Below are 25,233 nucleotides of genomic sequence, written 5' to 3'. Positions count from 1 at the left end.
GTATGTGACATGTGAGGTCAGTGTGGGTGAGAGTGAGAAGGGCTACTTCCCGGAGAAAGTGGGACTGACATGGAACCTGGACGGTTGTCTTGGGTACTGATAGGCAAAGGAGCCAGGCCGGCTGTTCAGAAGCTCAGGGAATAGCATAAACGAAGTCATGGAGGAAACAAAAATCATTCTGTGTACCTTTTGTGTGTTTTTTCCATTCCATTCCCTACCTTTTGTTTTTTTTAGTTTTGAGTAATTTAATACTTTTTAATTTAAATTAAATTGAATTAATTAATTTATTTATATAGACAGGGTCTTGCTCTGTCACCCAGACTGGAGTGCAGTGGCATGATCATAGCTCACTGCAGCCTTGGACTCCTGGGCTCAAGCAGTCCCCTGCCTCAGCCTTCTACTTGCACACCACGACGCCCGGCTTATATAATTCACATATGCTATGTATGGTATGATACAACTTACCCATTTAAAGTGTACAATTCACTGGCTTTTAGTATATGCAGAGTTGTGTATCCATCATCACAATCAGTTTTAAAGCATTTTCATCACCCTACAAAGAAACCCTGTTCCTCTGAGCCACCATTTTCCTGCCCTCAGTAACTGCTAATCTGCTCTCTGTCTCTATAGATTTGCCTATTCTGGACATTTCCTACAAATGGAATCCTACAGTGTGTGGTTCTTTGTGACTAGCTTCTTTCACACGTGTGTCCTTTTTAATGAAAACCAAACAAGGTGGTATTTACCAGTTGTTGAGACTTTAAAGGCCCCTGGCTGCATTTTTTCCCGAGCCCAGTTTGTCTAAAATCCATGCATTCATCAGTAGAATTTAAAACTTGGTCTATGCCTGACGACTGGTTTAGACTAGAGCTTGCAAAGCAGCGGCTGGTGGGCCAAATATGGTCCATAGGACATATTTGGCTGGGACAACACAGAGCTTTAAGATTTTTTTTTTTTTAACATAGTGCTGACATTTAAAATTTAAGAAAAGAAAGAAAATCTGTATTTCTTGCTTTGGAAATCAGAGGAACGGATTACACTGGGTAGGTCTGCCTTCCTGGGCACTGACAGGAGCTCTTACACAGGGTCTTGCTCTCCCCATTGCTTGATATTTGCAACCAGGATCTCTCCTCATTCATCTTACATACCTGTTCCTCTCCAGGTATTTGAAATCGTGCAATCCCTGGTCTAGGTAATTCAATGTCAGATCATCTTTGCTTACATAGACCCTTGCTCTACAATTAATTATTAATTGGATGCAAAATACATATTTAAAAAGAGTTGCCTGGTGTGGTGGCTCACTCCTGTAATCCCAACACTTTGGGAGGCTGAGGTGGGCAGATTGCTTGAGTCCAGGAGTTCAAGACAAGCCTGGGCAGCACTGGTCAAACTACATCTCTACTAAAAACACAAAAAACTAGCCAGGCATGGTGGCACATGCCTGTAGTCCTAGCTACTCAGGAGGCTGAGATGAGAGGATCGCTTGAGCCCAGGAGTGTAGTGAGCTATGATTATGTTGCTGCATTCCAGCCTGGGCAACAGAGTAGCTCCATGAAGATAGAAATCTTTGTATGTTTTGTATGTTTTGTTCTCCGATAGATCCCAAACACAGAACAGTGCCTCTCACACAGGCCTTCAATAATATTTCTTGAAGAGTGAACAGCTTTCATAATGCATTTTCAAGGGTCTGAATATGCATCCTTTGGCCAATTTCTATTAAGAAGGTGCAATTTTCAAGAAGGATAAATCACACATGCTCTTGTGCCCCTATTTTTGCTCCCCATCTTCTGTAAAATATAAAACTGGTGTCACTGAGCACCCAGGTCCCTGAGATAAACAGCTGGTTTCCCTGTAGGTAATGCCCTGTGCTCTGCCGTAGTGGAGAAGTCCTACCAGGTGAGATGCTACAGTGAAGAAATCTTCTGTTATAGGCTTATGTTCTGGACTGACTGGGGAAAGGAACCTAAAATCGAGTCTGCCTGGATGAATGGAGAGGACCGCAACATCCTGGTTTTCGAGGACCTTGGTTGGCCAACTGGCCTTTCTATTGATTATTTGAACAATGACCGACTCTACTGGAGTGACTTCAAGGAGGACGTTATTGAAACCATAAAATGTGATGGGACTGATAGGAGAGTCATTGCAAAGGAAGGTTAGAAATGAATTAGGAAGTAATATATTAAATTAATAATATGTTTCTAATGTCTTTGCCTGTTTTCTCAAGAAGGAGCCCTGCTCTTAGGAAATGGCTTATATAGTTTTTTAGATACCACCCCTCCACCCCCACCAACTCCCACCTGCTGAATTAAATGCAGATGGGTTCATTAGCAATAATTAAATCCTTTTTGTCCTTTTTATAAAACTTAAAAAAATGCTTCTCAGCAGAAGATATTGAAATAACTGAGTTTCCTGTTAGGTTGCCCCAGTAGAGGTGGTTTCATGTGTATCATATCAATGTTAATTCATGTCTAACCACTTCTGGACACATTGATTTTCACTTTACTAGATTGCCCAGTATGCACAACTGTAAATATCTAGAAGGAGAGGAATATTTTTTGTTGTTGTTGTTCAGACTCTGCAGAATTGCAATGACCGAGCACATATCACATTTTTCCTATCTGGTCAGATAGATGTCTTGTGTCCAAAAGAAAACATAAAATCTTGCCATGTAAATTGTTTTCCAAAAATGTAATAAAATCAGTAACTTGAAAGTGAGCTAGGGCCCTGTGATTGGTGTCGGGTGGTGACATCAATGTGGTTTAATTTCTACCCTCTTGACCTCCTAGTGCAGCACACTTTCACAGTCCCATGTATCTATAGTCAGCCTGAATATTCCCAGAGCTTCAAGGCATTGTATGAGGGAGTAATTCAAGCAGAATGACATCAGATCTAGAAGTAGTAGTAGGGTGTAGTGGGTGTTTTCTTTTCAATAACCTGTTTTGTTTTTCCCCTGTGGGTAAGCAGCAATGAACCCTTACAGCCTGGACATCTTTGAAGACCAGTTATACTGGATATCTAAGGAAAAGGGAGAAGTATGGAAACAAAATAAATTTGGGCAAGGAAAGAAAGAGAAAACGCTGGTAGTGAACCCTTGGCTCACTCAAGTTCGAATCTTTCATCAACTCAGATACAATAAGTCAGGTAATCACCAACTTTGGTATAAGATGCTCCTCATTACTTGGAAACCTTATTTCAAAATAATGGCTATATTGCTGGAAGATGGCAGTAGATAACAACAGGCTAATCTCTTGGTGCGTGAAAGGGGTATGTGTGTATGTACATGTGCTGGGGGAGAGGGACGTTTTAACCATTTTAACCAAAGAAAGATAAAATTGGAGGTCAAATGAAATTATGCAAACCACCAGCAGGTAAGTAAAAATATATTAGCCCTCATTGTTGTTTGGAGTTATGGATATGTACTTCTAGGCCACAGAATCCAGCAGACATCAGTCCCCTGCTAAGTGTGAGTTGGGTTAACAAGTCACAAAATGGGTTTCGTAGGCATCAGAAATCTTATCCTTCCCATTCCAAGGCTAGGCTAGTCAAGTCAACATGAGATATATAGGTCTTAGTTTAAAATGGCCAGTCATGTGCACTCCTACCCACTCCCCTCTGTCTCTCTTTCCTAGTTCTGGGCCCTGCTTCCTCAGGTTACCTGTGCACTCATTCATCCTTCAGCAGTGTATGGAGCAAGATGAAAGGCAAAGGGAAGTGAGGAAAGGAAATAGCCTTTTACTAAGTTCTTATGTCAAATTCTCTCTTCAGTGTTAATTCAGACATCTATTACTTCAATTACCTTATAAAGACCTTGCAAACCTTATAAAGACATTTTATTCTCATCTCAAATAAAGAAACTGAAGCTGAGACGGATTTAGTAACTTGTGTGCCTAAGTCATATAACAAATGGGTGAGTTTTAATCTCAGAAATGAAATAATTTTTAGGTTCAATTCTATCCAACCCAAAACTCAGCATCTTGCTGTATTGGCCCAGTATACAGTATGCCAAAGTCCCAGGTTGAATGCTATGGATATGTGGCCTTTGACAAGTTACTCCCTTCCTGTCCCCATATGTGAGCCATGGGTGGAATCCGGGGTCGTCTTGAGTCTGCTGATATTTTGAGACCCTGATCAGCCTTGAAAAATTGCAACTCAAAGCTGAGACTCCCATGAGATGACAGGGGTGGCAAATGCCTTTTCTAGGGCATGGCTTCCTTGTTTTGGAAGTAGTATCACCTCTCTCCAAAACACTCCAGAATACTCCAGACCCTACCAATAGAATAGCTTTTGTGTCCTAAGTGCCCTTGCGGCTCTCACACTTGGCAATTTTAAAGGTAGGAGAGGAAGGCACAGTACACCTGGAAAGGCCATCTCCCCTCCCTACCGCCTCTGGACCCTGAGGAGAAGGCAGAGGAAAGTGTGGAGGCTGCCCCTGAGGGAAAAGCATCTCAGCCAGCTGATGCTCAGGGAAGGGCGGCTCCTTTGGAAAGTGCTGGTGGAGTGGGGATGGGGTGGGGAGTACAGCCCCAGCCCAGCTTGTTTGAACCAAGAGTTCTGAAATTTGAGCATGCCTCAGAATTATCTGGAGAGCTTGTTAAACATAGATTGTGGGCCCCATCTGTTGCACTTCTGATGCAGTATGCCTGAGGTGGCCTAAGAATTTGCATTTCTAACAAGTTCTCATGTGACGTTGATGCTGCTGGTTCAGTGACCACATTTTGAGAACCGCTGCTCCAGTCCCTTGCTACTCAAGGTGTGGGCCATGGGCCAGGAGTCTTGGGATCCTATGGGAGCTGGCTAGAAATGCAGTCTCTCAGGCCCACCCCAGACCTTCTGAATCAGAATCTGCATTTTAGCAAGATTCCCCAGGTGGTTGGTAGCACATTCAAGTTTGAAAAGCTCCACTCTGGAGGGCCGACGAAATGGTAATGAGACAGATATTGATGGAGGCTTTTGGAAGATGTCTTACTAATTTATAGCTATGCTTTGTGGTTACATCTTGAATGACAGACAATCAGGATCACAGAATCTTAGTCTGAGAAGGAATGTAAAGATTATCCACTCTGGTACAACCCTTGGATAAATCATAATATATGCTAAGGTAGAATTAATAAGATTCTAGACTTACCTAGGGAGCTTTTAATGGTAATACTTGAGCTCTATCCCAGACCAATTTAAATCTGAATCTCTGTGAATGGGCGTCAATAGGTTTTTCTTTTTTGTTTGTTTGTTTTTTGAGATGGAATCTTGGTTTGTTGCCCAGGCTGGAGCGCAGTGGTGCGATCTCGGCTCACTGTAAGCTCCGCCTCCTGGGTTCATGCCATTCTCCTTCCTCAGTCTCCCTGGGACTACAGGCACCTGCCACCACGCCCAGCTAATTTTTTTGTATTTTTAGTAGAGACAGGGTTTCACTGTGTTAGCCAGGTCTCGATCTCCTGACCTCGTGATCCGCCCAAAGCGGCCTCCCAAAGTGTTGGGATTACAGGCGGGAGCCACCGCGCCTGGCCTGGCATCAATAGTTTTGAATAGCTCCCAGGTGATTATGAGGAATCATTGCTCTAAATTCCCTTTTCTTGCAATTAAGGTAACTGAACCCCAGAAGAAATGTCTCCTTGGAGGGTTGGGGTGGAAATCACATCCAGTATACTTCGGATAGACCATATGTTATGATCTGTCCAGTTTTGGGTAGTGACAAATGTTGGTATAACATGTGGATCTCACTGGTCTTTTGAACCATCTCAAGTTGCTTAGCACTGAGTAGATTTTGAGGTTAGGCAGTGAACTAGATACCCACCTTCCAAACCTCTCAGGGCAGCAGAGAAGATAAGTGATGCCAATAGAAAATGTGAGTGGTACAGAAATTGGCCAGAGGGCCCAGAGAGGGACTATCCCACTGCAGTGTGGTGGCAGAGATCATAGTGTAAATGAGGGTGAGTAGCCAGCTGACATGTGGACTAGAGGTATTGAGAGGCCGCCTACGCTCTGCTGTCACCTGGCAGAGCCACTTCCAGTTGCTGGGTATTCACATTATTCATTCTGTCAGGACCTAACTGCTGTTCTTATCCGCTTTCAAGTGCCCAACCTTTGCAAACAGATCTGCAGCCACCTCTGCCTTCTGAGACCTGGAGGATACAGCTGTGCCTGTCCCCAAGGCTCCACCTTTATAGAGGGGAGCACCACTGAGTGTGATGCAGGTAGGAGCATTGCCTGAGCAGCCACGGGGGTCTGGGAGCACTCCTCTGCTGCCTTCAGGAGTCAGAAGAATCCCTGTATGCTGGATCCTTTGCAGCAGAGTGGGGATGGCTGGAAGAAGGGATAAGGGATGTGGGAGGTATGAACAGAGTTGAGTGGGACTTAGGGGGCAAACAGAACTGTGTTCCAGTGACTGCTGAGAATTATTTGCTAAGATCTGCAGAAATATAGACCCAGTGTCCCTAAATCTATTGCTGTGTTGTTTTGTAAAGACATTTTGAAGAGTGAGTTTTTATAAGACCTCTACCTCAAGCTGGATTCCCATTGCCCCAGAATCCACTCAACCTTAACTGTAGCTCCTCAGGATAGAGAACCATGTTCAGTTTTGACAACTGAAAAAGGGCTGCCTTTTGAAAAGTGCTTTATATTATCAGGAGATGAAGACCAGCATGAGGAAGCTGTGGTTTAATTCTAGTCCCAAACGCTGTGGGTGATCTATTCTTGGCAAGACTTTTCTTCAATGACTCTTTTAAGGAGTTAATAAGCCGGATGGGGGCGAATAACTCGTGTCCCTAACTAGCATCTGGTGCTGGAAAAGCCTGTGAAAAAGTCATCCTGCAATTCACTAGCGGCCCATTTTATGGCTCACTGCCTCGGGGCCTTTCCCCAGTTTTAGCTGATGGGGAAAGGAAAACGCTTAACCACCTTCTACCACCAGGGGGAGCAGGCAGTTAGACCAGGAACCACCCTTTGACTCATTCCAAACAGGCTGAGGAGTTGGCAGGTTTAGGGAATGAATCCAGGGAGAAAAAACTGCTTCTTGTCTCCCCTCTTCCCCTTATACTCTTGCACTCATCCCAGCGCTACTGGGGAAATATTGGTAGGAATCCAATATTTCGAGCCACATTTGGAACAAAATGACAATTTCAGGCTTTGAGATTTGTTCCATGCTGTGGATAGATTGTTTTGCACTTACTGCAATTTCACATCGTAGGAGCGGTGTGGTCCTGGTTGTCACCTCATCTACTACTTTTCTCATTTAAACTTTTTGCCAAGTGGATTTTATTAAGATTCTTGTTTTAAAGAACTTTAACCGAAGTAAGCACACGAATGGTGGCAGTCATTCCATATAGGGCCTCGGTCTGGTATAATAATTAAGCAATTAGTCCAGTGAGATTTCTTGAGTGCCAGCTATGTGCCAGGCACTGTTATAAGTGCTGGAGGTAACAGAATTGAACAAAACAGACAAAACCCCCTGTGTATATTGAGTTTACATTCTAAGAGGACAATAAATAGAGAAGTCAATAAATATATAGTAGGTCAGGTGGTACTATGGAGAAAATGAAGGCAGGGGAAGAGGGATGAGGATGGGGTGGGTGGGGACTCTCCTTTAGATAGTGTTCAGGGAAGACCTGTCTGATACAGTGAACATTGAGTAGAGACTCAGACTGAAGGACTGAGCCAGGAGGGTATCTCGACTCTTTAAATAATATACACATGTGACCTACACTTATTAAGCATCTTTAACATATAAGACACTGAAGCACTAATTCCCCATCAGGCACATCCTGGGAGTATGTACAGGCCTAGCTGGGAGCAGGGACTTGGAGTAAGGGCAGTTTGGGAGGACTTGAAAACTCAGGAGCTCTCTAGCTAGCTGCCTATCAAATATCTCTATATCTGTAGCTATGTGACTGCCTGTGGACTGATCAATTACTGATGCTTTGGTGTCTTTAGTTGAAGTTTCAAGGTGGGCCTACATTAAACTCTTGATTTTAACTGGGTTCACGGAGGAGAATTCTGAAAACTTTAAAAGAGAATGTGAACATTTTAAGAGATTATTTTACCACTAGTTTCTTGCAACTATTAATATATGTGCTCCAGAGTCTAGTACCTCTCCACTGTTTTTTGGGGAAAATTCTATAAACTGCCCCCTTTCTTTCCAATAAATGTATGTTACCCTCCAAGACCTTAAGGAAACTCACTGGACTTAGGGGAAGGTAAGCTTTGACAGGGAGACTAATTGGCTGGCCCGCCCCTCCTCCCACCCCTAACCCGGGCCGGTTTGCATGGTGTGGGCACCCTGCTGAGTACAGCTGACTAACACTTGCATGGCTTTCCCTTCCTGCAGCCATCGAACTGCCTATCAACCTGCCCCCCCCATGCAGGTGCATGCACGGAGGAAATTGCTATTTTGATGAGACTGACCTCCCCAAATGCAAGTAAGTCTGAATGTTGAGGTCCCAGCTATAGGCTTTGCCTCTTCTGGAGAAATATGAGACCTTAACGTAGCCAGGAAAACAAGTACGGGAACCTCACCAGTTCACTAATTCTTACATTTTAACCAGCTTGCCTTCCCTTGAGGGAGTCTACAGAGAACTGAGGCAGTGCTACTTTAACTAGAATGTGCATAAGAATCCCGTGGAGACCTGGTTCAAGTGCCCATTCTCACGCACAGAGATTCTGCATTTCTAACAAGCTCTGGGTGAGGCCACAGGGTCTTGGACCACACTTTGGGGAGCAAGGAGTTAGAGAATTGGCAGCAGCATTTTCCTACTCACCTGGTATTGTTGATTACAACAGGGCTGTGGGAGAAGAGCTGTCTGCAGGGCTGCTTTAGTACAAGGCACTCATGATTAGCAGAAAGAGTGGGATGAAGATTCGGAAAGAAGATGACTGTGTTGAGAAAACTCCAACATGGAGCAAGATAAATAGATGTCTTTAAAAAGCATTTAATGAAAGCATATACAAGAAAAAAACATAACCATGGTTTCCATTTGTACTCTCTAAGGAAGCATTGCATAGATTAGACACCAATAGGTTTTCATGACCAGACTCACCCTATCAGTGCCACAGCTACTCCGTTAAAAGTGAATTTCTAAAATCAGAGCACTGTTCTTTCTGCTTGTCTTCTCTTGGCAGAATAAACAGAAGTCGTGCAAGATACATTGTCTGTTCAACATGTAATTCATGCAGTCAAAGCTCTCTCTACTTCAGGATGTGCTCAGAAAAATGCAGTAGAAGCCTAAGAACATAACAGCTAGTGAATGATTTGCTTTTTCCTTTCAGGTGTCCTAGCGGCTACACTGGAAAATATTGTGAAATGGCGTTTTCAAAAGGCATCTCTCCAGGAACAAGTAAGTTTTAAGAATGTGAGCAACCTGGAAATACTCATGGCCCCTACATTGAATGCTGTCACAGCTTCTTTTCTACTTGACCCAGTCTTTGAAGAAGTGGTTCTAGCCCCCAGTTTCTGCCAGGATTGCGGGCTCCCGTGTGTTGATGTGCTCTCTGCTCTCTTCTTGTATAGCTGCAGTAGCTGTGCTGTTGACAATCCTCCTGATCGTCGTAATTGGAGCTCTGGCAATTGCAGGATTCTTCCACTATAGAAGAACCGGCTCCCTTTTGCCTGCTCTGCCCAAGCTGCCAAGGTCAGTTTCATTACGGGGAGCGTTGATGTTTGAAGCCTAAGTAATTCATATGAAGCCATGTGAAGGACTTAGTTTTCTTTCTAAGTTAAAAAAGCACAATAAGCAGTTCACCTATTCCACAGAAACAAAAAGAGTGAGGATGTAAAGCAGTCACTTCAAATCACAACTTCTTAGTCAAGTGCTTCTCTAAAGCCTGAGTGACAAGTTGTGTTTTGTAGTCCAAATGGTTGTGCCTACTGGTAGGTGTTCAGGTCAGAGAGGAGTGAAAAGGCAGCTATGTGATGGCCCAGGCTTTATCCTTCTATGTGCTGGACTCTTTTTCTTTTAGATCTCGTGGTTCAGGAATGTGCTTTAACGTTTCCAGGTAGCTAAGGGAACTTACTACCATATTTGACAGTGTAAATTGAGAGTGGGAATTGGGCATTACATTTGAGGAAGATTTGGCAATGTGGAGGAAAGGGTACTATTGTGAAAGGTTGTATTTGTTGTTTTTGTTGTTGTTTTAAATAACAAGACACTGTTTTGGTTACTTCTTTCCAGCTTAAGCAGTCTTGTCAAGCCCTCTGAAAATGGGAATGGGGTGACCTTCAGATCAGGGGCAGATCTTAACATGGATATTGGAGTGTCTGGTTTTGGACCTGAGACTGCTATTGACAGGTCAATGGCAATGGTGAGTATGGTTTCAAAATGATTATTGGAAGGTTGTCAATTATAGAATAAATACTTTTTATAAAGAATAAAATTCACCTAGAGAAGACTGAAACACAGCAGTAAGCCTTTCAGAATAAAGTCTGCACTACACCAGTTAGGAAACATTAGGTTTGTTGCTGAAAGGTGTCTAAAAACATTGGTAATAAAATTGGAATTTACCCCTGCTCTAAGCCACGCTGTTGAATTGGAATCATGAACAGTCTGAAGTTTAACTTGAATATTGAAGAGCTTTCTGGGTTTTTTTGAGGGTGGTGTGTGGGGAGGACATGATATTTCGTTTTTATTTGATGACTTTTATGTGTATAAAAGGAGTAGGGAACTACATTTTTCCTAGTGTCATATATTTTTCTGCCAATGTATAGTGATGAAATAAACAGTGATTTTAGAGTTGGTGTTGGTCCAGACCACGGCTCTGCCACCTACTAAGTATGTGACAATAGACATGGAGCTTGATATCTCTGACCCTCATTGTCCCTATTTGTAAAATAGGTACAATAATACCTCCTGGGAGGACCAAACGAAATACTTTATGAGGGGGCTGCCACAGTCTTGGCACTGAGGGGGCTTTCTGTAATCAGTATTGGGAAACCACTTTCAGAATTTTGTCTCTCCCTCAAATCTTTCATTGTTTTCCTTCCCTGAAAATATTATATTATCCATTCTTTTTCCTTCCCCTCTCTCCTTATTCTTCTTTTCTTCTTCCACCATTATCCTTTTCTCTGTTGCCCAGACCCAATTCTCAAGTGAGTTATTTAAGAGAATTTGGATATAAGAAGAATGTTTCCATTTCCTTGAGTTGGTAAATTAGTGCATGTTATGTGACTTTGCATAATAATTTGCCATATAGAGGTCTTGTGTTTTGCTGGCTTTTTTTTTTTTTGCAAGTTCCCTTTTGGGTAACTTTTGGCATAGCACCTACCTCCAGGTGTGAGGAAGGCACCTTTCTTCGTGTGTGAACCAGATTAGTATGGCGTAATCTCTCTCTCTGTTTCTCTCTCTCTCTCTCTCTGCCATCAGAGTGAAGACTTCGTCATGGAAATGGGGAAGCAGCCCATAATATTTGAAAACCCAATGTACTCAGCCAGAGACAGTGCTGTCAAAGTGGTTCAGCCAACCCAGGTGAGAAACCATACCATCTTTTCTTTCAGTTACTGCTGTCGCTGGATCTATTGAGTCATGTCTTCTTAGGATTTTCCTAACCTTCCCTCCAAAGGGAAGGAAGCATAGTGAGTGGTCCATGCTGGCTGCAGCTGCCCTGTCTGTAGGAACAGGACCAACCCAAGGACATAAGACCTGAAAACAATCAGAATCCTGTTCTGTTGCACAGTGGTGGAGGTTTGGCAGCCATGCCGGGGCTGCTGACCAAGAACCTTTCATTTTGAATGGTGTCAGAGCAGGAGAGGTCTGAGTCCCTTCAGGGGCCTGGGAAACACAGTGCCTGAAGCACCACAGCTTCTCTACAAGTACTTGTGAAATGAATGAGTGGAGAATTGTCAGGTCGTTATACAGGAATTTGGGGACTGGGCCCACTCTCTGGTTCTTGCTGCTATCCCAAGCATGTGGTTTGAGGTGGATTAACGGGAGAGGGATGTCTTACGCTTGCTGTTGCGATACTTTTCTGAAAAGTACAACGGTCTCTAGAGTTGATGGGCAGATATCTAAATTTCCTTGTTGCAGCCTTGTTGCTCAGTCATCTTTTATTTTTTTTGTGAGCAACAAGGCTGTGTATTTCACCTGGGTGCAGGCGGGCTGAGTCCGAAAAGAGTCAGAGAAGGGAGATAGGGGTGGGGCCGTTTTTATAAGATTTGGGTAGGTAAAGGAAAATTACAGTCAAAGGGGGGTTGTTCTCTGGCGGGCAGGAGTGGGGGTCACAAGGTGCTCAGTGGGGGGGAGTTTTTGAGACAAGAGGAGCCAGGAAATGGAATTTCACAAGGTAATGTCATCAGTTAAGGCAAGGACCGGCCATTTTCACTTCTTTTGTGGTGGAATGTCATCAGTTAAGGCAGGAACAGGCCATTTTCACTTCTTTTGTCATTCTTCAGTTACTTCAGGCCATCTGGGCGTATACATGCAGGTCACAGGGGATGCGATGGCTTAGCTTGGGCTCAGAGGCCTGACATTCCTGCCTTCTTATATTAATAAGAAAAATAACATAAAATAGTATTGAAGTGTTGGGGCAAAGAAAAAAATTTTTGGTGGGGGTGGCATGGAGAGAGAATGGGCGATGTTTCTCAGGGCTGCTTCGAGCGGGATTAGGGGCGGCGTGGGAACCTAGAGTGGGAGAGATTAAGCTGAAGGAAGATTTTGTGGTAAGGGGTGATATTGTGGGGTTGTTAGAAGAAACATTTGTCGTGTAGAATTATTGGTGATGGCCTGGATACCATTTTGTATGAATTGAAAAACTAAATGGAATAAGAGAAGGAGAAAAACAGGTATTAAAGGACTAAGAATTGGGAGGACCCAGGACATCTAATTAGAGAGTGCCTAAGGAGGTTCAGCATAGTCCTGCCAGCAAAGATTATTTATTTACTTTAAGAGGGAGTTAAGAGTGGCGGTTTGGGGTTAGCACCAGGAGATATCAGCTGTGATGGCTTGGAGAAACAGTGTAAACTGGTGGTATAAATAAGAGCAGGGCATTTATGAGTAGTTGAGAATGGTGAATAGGAGTATGACTAGACAGAAGATAGTAGGGATGACAAGTTTTTTGGGGTGCAGTCCAAGTTGGTCTGGTGTCTGGAATGAGACTAGGGCTTAATAAAAAAGGAGCATCTATACAGGAGCTTAAATGGGCTGTATCCTGTAGCATTCCGAGGACAGGCCTGAATTCTGAGAAGGGAAAGTGGTAAAAGTATTGTCCAGTCCTTTTTAAGTTGGTGGCTGAGCTTGGTGAGGTGTGTTTTTAAAAGACTGTTAGTCCGTTCTACCTTTCTTGAAGATTGAGGACCGTAAGGGTATGAAGGTTTCACTGAATACCAAGAGCCTGAAAAACTGCTTGGGTGATTTGACTAGTAAAGGACGGTCCGCTATCAGACTGTATAGAGGTGGGAAGGCCAAACTGAGGAATTACGTCTGACAGAAGGGAAGAAATGACTGCAGTGGACTTCTTAGACCCTGTGGGAAAGACCTCTACCTATCCTGTGAAAGTGTCTAGCCAGACCAGGTGGTATTTTAGTTTCCTGACTCGAGGCATGTGAGTAAAGTCAATTTGCCAGTCCTTGGTGGGGGCAAAACCCCGAGCTTGATGTGTAGGGAAGGGAGGGGGCCTGAGAAATTCCTGAGGTGTAGTAGAATAGCAGATGGAACACTGACAAGTGATTTCCTTGAGGATAGATTTCCACGATGGAAAGGAAATGAGAGGTTCCAAGAGACAGGCTAGCGGCTTGTAACCTACATGGAAGAGGTTATGAAATGATGACAGAATAGAATGGGCCTGTGAGGCTGGAAGGAGATATTTTCCTTGGTCTAAGAACCATTTGCCTTGTGTGGGAAGAGACTGATAGGTGGAAGTTTCAGTGGGGGAGTAGGTGGGAGTGACTAATGTGAAGGAGAAAAACTGACCGTGAGGGACAGAAGTTGGAACGCTAGCTGCTTTTTTAGCTAATTTATCAGCATAAGCACTGTCCTGAGCGATGGGATCTGATGCCTTTTTGATGGCCCTTGAAGTGAATGACTCCAGCTTCCTCTGGAAGTAAAGCAGCTTTGAGAAGCGTTTTTATTAAAGACGCATTAATGATAGAGGACCCTTGTGTAGTGAGGAAACCTCTTGCGTGGTGGTGCAGGATATGGAAGGCATATATAGAGTCAGTATACATACTGACGTGTAGTCCCTTTGCAAGAGTGAGGGCTTGACTTAAGGCAATGAGTTTGGCTTGCTGAGAGGTAGCGGAGGGGGGCAGAGTGGTAGCCTCAATGATAGATGTGGAAGATACTATAGCATAGCCTGCCTTTGCTGGTGAGTGGCGATTAGGCCTGGTGGAACTGCTATCAGTAAACCAAGTGTGTTCAGGATGACAAACAGGAAAAAAGGAAATATGGGGAAATGGGGTGAATGTCAGGTGGATCAGAGAGATATAGTCATAGGGGTCAGGTGTGGTATCCGGAATAATGTGGGAGGCCGGATTGAAGTCTGGGCCAGAAACAATGGTAATTGTGGGAGATTCAACAGTAAGTGAGTATAGCTGAAGGAGCCGGGGAGCAGAAAGTATATGCATCAGGTGGGAGAAAGAAAACAGATTTTGGAAGTTATGAGAACTGTAGAGAGTGAGTTGAGCATAGTTTGTGATTTTGAGGGCCTCTAAAAGTATTAAAGCAGTGGCAGCCGCTGCACACAGACATGAAGGCTAGGCTAAAACAGTAAGGTCAAGTTGTTTGGACAGAAAGGCTACAGGGCGTGGTCCTGGCTCTTGTGTAAGAATTCTGACTGCACTAACCATGCCTAGGAAGGAAAGGAGTTGTTGTTTTGTAGAAGGGATTGAAGTTTGGGAGATTAGTTGGACACGATCAGCAGGGAGAGCACGTGTGTTTTTATGAGAATTATGCCGAAATAGGTAAAAGATGAGGATGAAATTTGGGCTTGACTGAAGTAATGGGGGCCATCTGTGAAGCCTTGTGGCAGTACAGCCTAGGTAATTTGCTGAGCCTGATAGGTGTCAGGGTCAGTCTAAGTGAAAGTGAAGAGAGGCTGGGATGAAGGGTGCAAAGGGATAGTAAAGAAAGCATGTTTGAGATTCAGTCAGTCATCTGTAAGAAGAGCTTGGAGATGAAATAGGAATATAGGTGAAGGGAATAACTTTTCATAAGGTCTGCATCAATAGCCCCAGCACCACTTTTACTGCTTGTCAACTGCAAACATATGTCTCCTTTGTCACAACAACTATGGCCTTAGTGACAATGAATAACTGTCATTGTTAACACCTATGCTCCTTTTGAACTCGAGATATGGCACATTTTAATACAGAAGCTAGAAATGTTTATTTTACAAATATTTTGTGATTTTAAGATCAGAAATATTTAAATCTTGAAAGCATTTTCCCTGATCCTTTGACAAACAGATATGAAAACTTTAATCACATGATAAAACAGATATGACATTTCATTTGACATCTTCACTTAAAATGAGGCCATGTATACAAATGCATATCCAAGTTTGAGAATAAACAAGTAATGAATGTGAAAATATAGGAAAAGGAGTGAATTGTCTACCTGTAGTTTATTCTGTATTCATGGTAATTTGGTCTTAAAAGGGAACCTTGGAATTGTATGAATGTTATAGAAAAATGTGTAGAAGATTATTAATTCTATTATTCTCATCTTTTCAAAAATTCAACCTCTTTTTAGTAGTACTATGAAATCTTAATTTCCAAAGATAGGATTTATTAATATTCAAAGAAATTATTAAGATCCAAAGACAGGATTCTCAGTTCATCAGTGAGATTGGGGAGATATTCTTGCTGTTCTTCTAGGATTTGGCTTCCAGTATATAACTAGAGTATCATTATCCAAAAATTTGGCCAACAGTGGCAGTAAGAAGGTATAGAGAATACAGTAGAAATTGCTAGTAATAAGTGAGAGTGTGACCAGTGAGGGACGTATTTGCCTCCCAGTATTAAGGTATGAGGTGACTTACTGGTTGCTGCTGTTGATTTTGGGGCGGTGGGAATGATGTTTAGTCCTGACCTACTGGGTCATGCAATAAAAATGGTGCCTGATGATGTCTATGGGCAAACAAGATGGCAAAAAGAGCCAGAGTTGGTACAAACTTTACAGCAAATTTATTTACTACTAAATTCTTTCAAAATTGGGTAAAGGCCTTTAATATGTCCACAGGTGACTGTATCTGGAAATGTGGATAATAAGAATTATGGAAGTCCCATAAACCCTTCTGAGATAGTTCCAGAGACAAACCCAACTTCCCCGGCTGCTGATGGAACTCAGGTAACAGTTGCTGACTCCTGAAATAATGTGGGATTTGGAAAAACTTCGGGATGGCCGGGTTGTTATTAACCTTAAGCAAACAAGGGAGATTCTGGCAGGCTCAAAGATCTTAAGATGTGTTGACAGTTAATAAATATAATTTTTTAAAAAGTCATAGATTGAAAAACTTTCCACCAAATAAAGCTACATTCTAACATTGAGTTGGGAATAATGTTCCTTGTAACATGGGAGGACGTGTCACAAAGAAGAACAAATAGACTTCTAGATCCAGTATCTTCAGACCAGGGACATTTAAGTTGAGAAATTGACTCAATGTGAGTAAAGATTTCACTGTGTCAAAGATACAGATGAAAGATCCGTCTCTGTGTGCCGTGATTTCTCTACAGCATGCATCTTTATTCTTTTAAGCTGTTCTTCGCTCCCCTGCTATTACAGATTTTTACCACTAGATGGCACTAATTTACATACTCTTTTTCCATTCATCATCCATCTATTCATTATTGGCCAACCAATCATCTAACTAACGATATTCCCCTCGATGTGTCAGGCATGGTGTTTAATACTGGAGATTGAAAGAAAAAAATGCCACTAGATGGCGCTTCTTAAACGTGCCTGCAGGTCCTTTGCAATTAGTACGCTATTTGGTCTGCAGGAAGAAATTCAATAAATATATTTGATATTAAACTCTGTATTAATGTATATCATTAGTTTTAATGAATGCATATGCAGCTATCCCAGATATAGCTGTTTGAATCTGGACAAACTGTTTTACCTCTGGGGCTACAGTCCTCAATAATATTTCTCACTGGGGGCACTATTGGCATATTGAGTGGGACAGTTCTTTGTGCTACAAAACTGTCCTATGCACTCAGGGAATTTCAGTATTTCTGGTCCCTGTCCACTAAATTCCAGTAGTGTCTCCCCTAATTCAGTGTGACCCCAGAAATCACTTCCCCTCCCCCAACACATGTGCACTCACTCCTAGTTGAGAACCACTAGGATCTGGAATGTCTCTGTTCTAAGATTCTATGACCAATTTTGTGAAGTAATGTAAAGAAATGAAAGTCTAAGAGTAGTTGGAAATTTTACCATCTTATACAATCTTTATTTCTCAAATTTCATAGTCTATAAACATTGATATCTGGATAACTTGGCAGTCTCATTATCACCTTAAACATTGGTTTCTGTTCTGCTTATTTAAATCAAAATAAAATTTGAACTAAATTGATGCTGAGAAGAGTCTATATCAAGACTTCTGTACACCTTCTCAAATTCCCTTATTTCTTCTTCTCATGTCACACACACACACACACACACACACTCATACACTCACAGACGTACATAAATATTGTCTAGAAAGGAATTTTCAGTTTCAGATTTTTCAAGGGACTAAACATTTTTTCTGTAAGCTATATTAAAAATGGATTTTGAAGATTAATTTTCCACAGACACATGGATGCTTGAATGTCATATATTTGGTCCTCCAAGCCTGAGTCAACCCCAAGCTAGTGCCAGATTTATTTTATATTTTCAACATTTTTTCTCAGTCCATCTCTAGTCTAGTGATCTTCTTCACTAAATAGAGATTTTCCCCAGCTGGTGCAGGAAGGGGACTGTGGTGGGGAGGCTGTAACCTCTGACCTGCATGTCTGTTATCAGAAACAAAATGTAAACTGACAGGCTCTTTCAAAGGAGAGCAGATCTTCACCAATTGTAGTCCTTTCTTTCTCTTCCCGTTTGTAATACCTTGGTTCCTCCTCTTACTTTTTTACATTCGAGAGGCTGAAAGGCCGGGCGCGGTGGCTCAAGCCTGTAATCCCAGCACTTTGGGAGGCCGAGGCGGGCGGATCACGAGGTCAGGAGATCGAGACCATCCTGGCTAACACGGTGAAACCCCGTCTCTACTAAAAATACAAAAAATTAGCCAGGTGTGTTGGCGGGCGCCTGTAGTCCCAGCTACTCGGAGAGGCTGAGGCAGGAGAATGGCGTGAACCCGGGAGGCGGAGCTTGCAGTGAGCCGAGATCGCGCCACTGCACTCCAGCCTGGGCGACAGAGCGAGACTCCGTCTCAAAAAAAAAAAAAAAAAAAAGAGAGAGGCTGAGACCCTCTAAAATATGTCTTCCATGATATGTCCGGGATCTCACTGTATTTCCTCCCTCCTGGGCACTGAGTTAACAGCCAGCATGCTTTAAAAGCAGTAGGGGCGCTTGGGTGAGATCACCTAGGTTCATTTGAATATGCCAGAGTCTCACAAATGTATCTTTCATCCATAAATATGTTGAAAGACTAACAATTAAAAACATGGGCTGGGCACGGTGGCTCACACCTGTAATCCCAGCTCTTTGGGAGGCCGAGGTGGGTGGATCACGAAGTCAGGAGTTCAAGACCAGCCTGGCCAACATAGTGAAACCCCGTCTCTACTAAAAATACAAAAATTAGCTGGGTGTGGTGGCACATGCCTGTAGTCCCAGCTACTCGGGAGGCTGAGGCAGGAGAATCACTTGAAGCCGGGAGGCAGAGGTTGTAGTGGGCCGAGACTGTGCTACTGCACTCCAGCCTAAGCGACAGGGTGAGACTTCATCTCAAAAAAAAAGATTCGGTTCTATCATTTTCCAAAAGTTACATTGATACGCATAGGATCCCCCAAGGAGACAAAAATGAAAGGAACCATCCCTTTCCTCTTGTTAGTAATTGCTTAACTCCAAGTTAGCCATTTCATTTTGAAGCAATGACATCTAAGAGACTTTGGCCCGCCCCACTTAACTGTAAGCGCCCAGAGGCAGGGCTCTGACCCGAATGTCTTCATGTTCCCCTTGGGGGCACTATGTACAAAGGAGGAACTCACTTGAATGTGGGTTAAAGTGAAGACCTCTTCTACTTCTGTAGCCCTGTGTTCCCCACTCCTCCACGGGCTGGTCCCCTGCTTTCACAGAGTAAGAGACACCCCATAAAACCTGTGGGCTCCCTCAGCTCCTGTTGAGAGTAGGCTGTCTGTTCCCTTGTCTCCCACCAGGTTTTTATCTGGCAGTCAGCACAACAGGCAACTTTTCAGTAAGGCGTGGGCCATGCACCATGGTCCAGGGTGATTCTCTCTGGGTTCTCCAGTTTATGGGTCTCTGGGTCCCCTGAGTAATCATTACCTGCCCTTCTACCTGCAATTTAGTTGTATAATCTTGCTGTGACTCAGCAAGTATAGGATAATAAGTGTACCTACCTCCAGGGTTTGCCAAAAAAAATCAGAAACTTGTAAAACTCCTAGAATACTTCCTGACACATAGTAAGCACTCAATAAATGTTAGATGTTTTTGTTATTATTATTATTATGATACAGGAGGGAATGATGAAGGGAGAAGGGATACTCTTGAGTTGACCAAATAATGTTACTTTAGGGAATAAGAGTTACAGTTTGGCTTTGCCATCTCCACCCAATTTTCAGGCAGCCCCAGAAATCTCTTTTTCTCCAGGTGCATCTTGTGTGTGTCTGTTTTATGTGTTCTCTCTGTACTGAGGTAACCAGGTGATCTGCTTGTAGATACTATGGCACAAATTCTATAATATATAAATTTGAAATCAAAGAAGTGTTTAAAACCATTCGATGAAAAGAGCCCAGAGAGTTTCAGTTACTGTTCAGGGACCACAGGAGGAATTGAACAATATACCATATGGGCTGAATCACATGGTCCCAGGTCCCAAATTGCTTTACCCTTCAGTAAGAAGAAAATTTAAAATTGAGACAGGAGGAAAAGAAACCCACAAAATAATTCCATTACTGAGAGGTTTTTGTTTTCCCCTTTTCATTTAGGTGACAAAATGGAATCTCTTCAAACGAAAAGCTAAACAAACTACCAATTTTGAAAATCCAATCTATGCACAGGTAATTTTTCACAATTTTTCTTAGAAATTATTTGCTTGGTTAAATTGGACACACACTTAGATTATTCTGAGCAGAGTGGCCACAAATAGTCTTCTTTATGAAAAACCATGTATGGTGACCTTGGGGGAATAAATGGCTACTTCCTGTTACGTTGTGTTCTTAGATGGAGAACGAGCAAAAGGAAAGTGTTGCTGCGACCCCACCTCCATCACCTTCGCTCCCTGCTAAGCCTAAGCCTCCTTCGAGAAGAGACCCAGCTCCAACCTATTCTGCAACAGAAGACACTTTTAAAGACACTGCAAATCTTGTTAAAGAAGACTCTGAAGTATAGCTATACCAGCTATTTAGGGAATAATTGGAAATACACTTTTGCACATATATTTTTTACAAACAGATGAGAAAAGTTAACATTCAGTACTTTATGAAAAAAATATATTTTTCCCTGTTTGCCTATAGTTGGAAGTATCCTGTGTGTCTTTTTTTACTTATGCCGTCTCATATTTTTACAAATAATTATCACGATGTACTATATGTATATCTTTGCACTGAAGTTGTCTGAAGGTAGTACTATAAATATATTGTATATTTGTAAATTTTGGAAAGATTATCCTGTTACTGAATTTGCTAATAAAGATGTCTGCTAATTTGGTTGGTGACCATTATAGTAAATGATCCAACAAGAAAAGGAATTGACTCGGGACCTTTAGCCATGTCTAAAGAAGAGGCATCACTCATGTTTCCTATAAAATTATCTAAGAAAGGAATCCAGGCCCCGCTCTTGGGTCCATTTTTACACATTAGCACTTAATTAATGTTCAAAATTACATGTCAATATGATTAATGGGTATGTTGATAGGGGCCACTATGTGTTGTATAGACATCTGGACTTGACCGTAGACTCCTCAGATAATAGAGAAGGTAGAAAAAGCAATTCAGTTTGGCCCTTCTGTGTGTTGGCATTGTCTAACCAGAACTCTCTGTTTCATGTGCGTTCTCTCACTAGCTGCCAAGGCAACATTTTTATTTGTGATGTCTATGAGGAAATCCCATATCATTAAGTGCCAGTGTCCTGCATTGAGTTTGTGGTTAATTAAATGAGCTCTTCTGCCTGATGGACCCTGGAGCAATTTCTCCCCTCACCTGCCATTCAAGGTGGTCACCTGCCCTAGTAGTTGGAGCTCAGTAGCTGAATTTCTGAAACCAAATCTGTGTCTTCATAAAATAAGGTGCAAAAAAAAAAAAAATACCAGTTAAGCAAAGCCTCAACTGGGTTTTTGTTTCTGTGAAAATATCGTTATAATCACTATTTATTTCCTAAGTTGAACCTGAATAGAAAGGGAAACCATTCTTATTAAGCTTTTTATTAGGCCCTTTGGCTAAATGTGTACATTTATATTAGAATGTACTGTACAGTCCAGATCTTCTCTTTAATTCTTTTTTTTTTTAAGAGATGGAGTCTTGCTATGTTGCCCAGGCTGATCTTGAAGTCCTGGGCTCAAGTGATCCTCCCACCTCAGCCTCCTGAGTAGTTGGGATTACGGGCATGAGCCACTGTGCCCGGCTTCCAGCTCTTCTCTTAAATAGTGGGTATAGTCTGCACAACAGGAATCATGGCAGGAATATACACTTTCCCATAGCAAATAGCATTCCTGACTCTCTGTGCTAATATTGCACATTTGTTAAACAATGAATGAATGGATGGATGGATGGACGAATGAAACATATACTACTGATTATTTTATTCCAGAGTTCTCAAAATATTTGTTGCTGATATTTTGAGTGCTGATTGTAATTACTTTGATTAGATAAACAACTGGAAATAATGCTGCTGAAAAATTTCTAATAAATGTGTATTTTATCAGATGTTTTCTGTGTGCTTCATAAGCCCCAGTCATGAATCAGTTGTATTTTGCTGTGTAAAAAGCTTGAGGCTTTGAGTGCTCTTAGTCACACCAATTCTGTACCACTCCTTGGAATTGAATCCAGAGTAATTTGATTGAAAATCAAGCCTCTGCATTCATTTTTGTGTGTGTGTGTCCATGATAGTCTGGGATAAGTTATAGGAAACAAGTAACTCTCCAGAAATGAGAAGTTATCAGAGTCGCAGGTAACCACCAGTATAGCCAGTCCTTGAATGCTGTCCATGGCTAAGGCAGAGCAGGGAGAAAGGGTGCATATTCCTGTTTCTCTAATAACTGGTGTTCCCCTAACAATCATTTGTCAAGAGGACAATTTCCCAGCCAGCTCCTTTAAGCATAGGGTGTGGGCCATCTTCCCACTGTTAATCTCTCTGAGCCTCAGCTGCTGCCTCTATAAAATAGGGGGCTCGGTTGTGAGACCCCAATGTGGAAGTGTATATAGAGTGTAACCCAACACCCAGCATAAAATATACCTTCAATCAATGGAAGCCATGACTATTATCCTTTATGAAGTAAAGGGAAAATGGAACAGCCATTTGTGTGTTTTAAAAAGTTCCTTGTGTGATTTAACGAAGAGCCTTGGTTGAAAATGACGATTCTAAATAGAAATGGCTGCTCTTTCTTTTTTAGTGGAGGAGGTTACAGAGGTGAACGAGATCGTGTCTGGGCCTTTGAAAGGATTAACACGTATCTTGTCTATAATGAGGCTGAAGAGCAGATGATAAAAAGTTTGGTCTTGCTTTACTGTCATTTGAAGGTGATAGGAAGGGCAGCAAACACTCCTGTACATAGAAATGGGAAAATATTGAGAAGACGGAAGTGCATATTCACATCACAGCACAGGGAACTGAGCCACCGCTGAAATAAATATACCTTTCCTGGATTCTTCCAAGGATCCTGAGGAGTTGTTTGAGTTTGTTGTATATATTCTGGATGTGAGTCCCCTGCCAAGTGAATAGTTTGCAAAAATTTTCTTCCATTTAACAAGTGGTCTTTTCATTTTGTTGATTGTTTCCTTTGCTGTGCAGAAGCTTTTTCGTTTATTATAATCCCATTTGTCTATTTTTGGTTCTGTTTCCTGTGCTTTTGAGGTCTTCGTCAGAAATTATTTGCCTATAAGAAAGTCCAGGAGAGTTTTCCTAGGTTTTCTTCTAGTATTTTTATAATTTTGGGTCTTACTTTTAAGTGTTTAATCCATTTTCAGTTAATTTTTGTATATGGTGAAAAGGGTCCCGTTTTTTTCTTCTGCATGCAGCTATCGATTTTCCCAGCACCATTTATTGAAGAGGATGTCCTTTTCCCCGTGTAGGTTCTTGTTAGCTTTGTCAAAGATCAATTGGCTGTTAAATATGTGGCTTTATTTCTGGGTTCTCTCTTCCATTCTATTGGTCTAGGTGTCTATTTTTATGCCAATATCATGCCATTTTGGTTACTATAGCCTTGTAGTCAGGTGGTGTAATGCCTCCAACTTTGTTCTGTTTGCTCAGGATTGTCTTGGCTATTCGAGCTGTTCTTTTTGGTTCCATTTGGTTCCATTTTTAAATATTTTTTTTCTAATTCTGTGAAGAATGGTGTTGGTATTTTGATGGGGATTGTGTTGATTCTGTAGATTGCTTTGGACAATATAGTCATTTTAACAATATTAATTCTTCCAATCCATAAGCATGGAGTATTTCTCCATTTGTTTTGTCCTCTTCAATTTATTTCATCAGTGTTTTGTAGTTTTTCTTGTAGAGATTTTTCACCTCGTTGGTTAAATTTATTCCTAGGTACTTTTTTTTTGTTTTTTGTAGCTATTGCCTTCTTGATTTTTTTTCTCAGCTAGCTCATTATTGGTATATAGAAGTGCTACTGATTTTTGTATGTTAATTTTGTACCCTGCTACTTGACTAAATTCATTTATCAAACCTAGGAGTTTTTTGGTGGAGTCTTTAGATTCTTCTGGATACATGATCATATTATCAGCAAAGAGGGACAATTTGACTTCCTCTTTTACAATTTGGATGCCTTTTATTTCTTTCTCTTGCCTGATTGCTCTAGCTAAGACTTCCAGTACTATGCTGAATTGGTTAAAAGTGGGCATACTTATCTTGTTCCAGTTCTTAGAGAAAATTCTTTCAGCTTTTCTCCATTCATCACAATGTTATCTGTGGATTTATCATATATGTTTTTTATTATTTTGAGGTATTCCTAGTTTGTTCAGAGTTTTCATTCTGAAGGGATGTTGAATTTTATCCAGTGTTTTTTTTCTGCATCTATTGAGATGACCATATGGTTTTGTTCTTCATTCTGTTAGTGTGATGTATCATGTTTATTGATTTGCATGTGTTGAATCATCCTTGCATTCCTGGTGTAAAGTCCACTGGATCTTGGTGTATTATCTTTTTAATGTGCTGTTGGATTCAGTTTGCTAGTATTTTGTTGAGGATTTCTGCATCTGTGTTCATCAGGGATATTGGTCTGTGGTTTTCTTTTTTTATTGTCTCCTTGTCTGGTTTGGGGATCAGGGTAATGCTGGCCTTATAGAATGAATTAGGGAGAGTTCCCTCTTTTCTGGAATCGTTTCAGAGGGATTGGTATTAGTTCTTCTTTGTACATTGGGTAGAATTCAGCTGTGAATCTGTCCAGTCCTGGACTTTTCTTTATTGGGAGACTTTTTATTATGGATTCAATCTTGCTACTTTTTATTGATCTGCTCAGGTTTTCTGTTTCTTCGTGATTCAATCTTGGTAGGTAGTATGTTTCCAGGAATTTATCTATTTCCTAGATTTTCCAGTTTGTCAGCATATAGTTGTTCATAATGGTTTCTGATGATCTTTTGTATTTCTATGGTATCAGTTGTAATGTCTTCTTTTTCATTTCTGATTTTCTGTATTTGAGTCTTTTCTTGGTTAGTCTTGCCAGTGGTTTATCAATTTTGTTTATATTTTTGAAGAGCAATTTCGTTTTGTTAATGATTTGTATTTCTTTAAGCCTCTATTTCATTTAGTTCTGTTCTGATCTTTATTATTTCTTTTCTTCCGTTCCTTCGGGGTTTGGTTTGTTCTTCCTTTTCTAGTTCCTTCAGGTGCATTGTTAGGTTGTTAGTTTGTAATTTTTCTACTTTTTTGATGTAGGCATTTAATGCTATAAACTTCTCTTTTAACACTGCTTTTGCTGTGTCCTACAGATTTT

The 25,233-nt window shown here is 41.6% G+C and overlaps 1 protein-coding gene across 1 annotated transcript in view; it reads left to right on the top strand.

The window, feature by feature from the left end:
* Positions 1-22,003, top strand: part of LRP2 (LDL receptor related protein 2) — a 225,602-nt gene extending 203,599 nt beyond the window's left edge. Inside the window, exons 69-79 of the mRNA XM_030802651.1 lie at positions 1,932-2,152; positions 2,965-3,141; positions 6,072-6,191; positions 8,321-8,411; positions 9,259-9,326; positions 9,500-9,620; positions 10,161-10,290; positions 11,349-11,450; positions 16,158-16,265; positions 20,069-20,140; positions 20,304-22,003. Coding sequence (XP_030658511.1) covers positions 1,932-2,152; positions 2,965-3,141; positions 6,072-6,191; positions 8,321-8,411; positions 9,259-9,326; positions 9,500-9,620; positions 10,161-10,290; positions 11,349-11,450; positions 16,158-16,265; positions 20,069-20,140; positions 20,304-20,471 — 1,378 coding nt within the window. The 3' untranslated portion in view covers positions 20,472-22,003. The remainder of the gene's footprint in view (positions 1-1,931; positions 2,153-2,964; positions 3,142-6,071; positions 6,192-8,320; positions 8,412-9,258; positions 9,327-9,499; positions 9,621-10,160; positions 10,291-11,348; positions 11,451-16,157; positions 16,266-20,068; positions 20,141-20,303) is intronic.
* Positions 22,004-25,233: the final 3,230 nt, after the last annotated feature.

The sequence above is a fragment of the Nomascus leucogenys genome, chromosome 22a (genome assembly GCF_006542625.1).
Source record: "Nomascus leucogenys isolate Asia chromosome 22a, Asia_NLE_v1, whole genome shotgun sequence".
Lineage (NCBI taxonomy): Eukaryota > Metazoa > Chordata > Mammalia > Primates > Hylobatidae > Nomascus > Nomascus leucogenys.
This window is presented reverse-complemented; position numbering and strand designations above follow the sequence as displayed.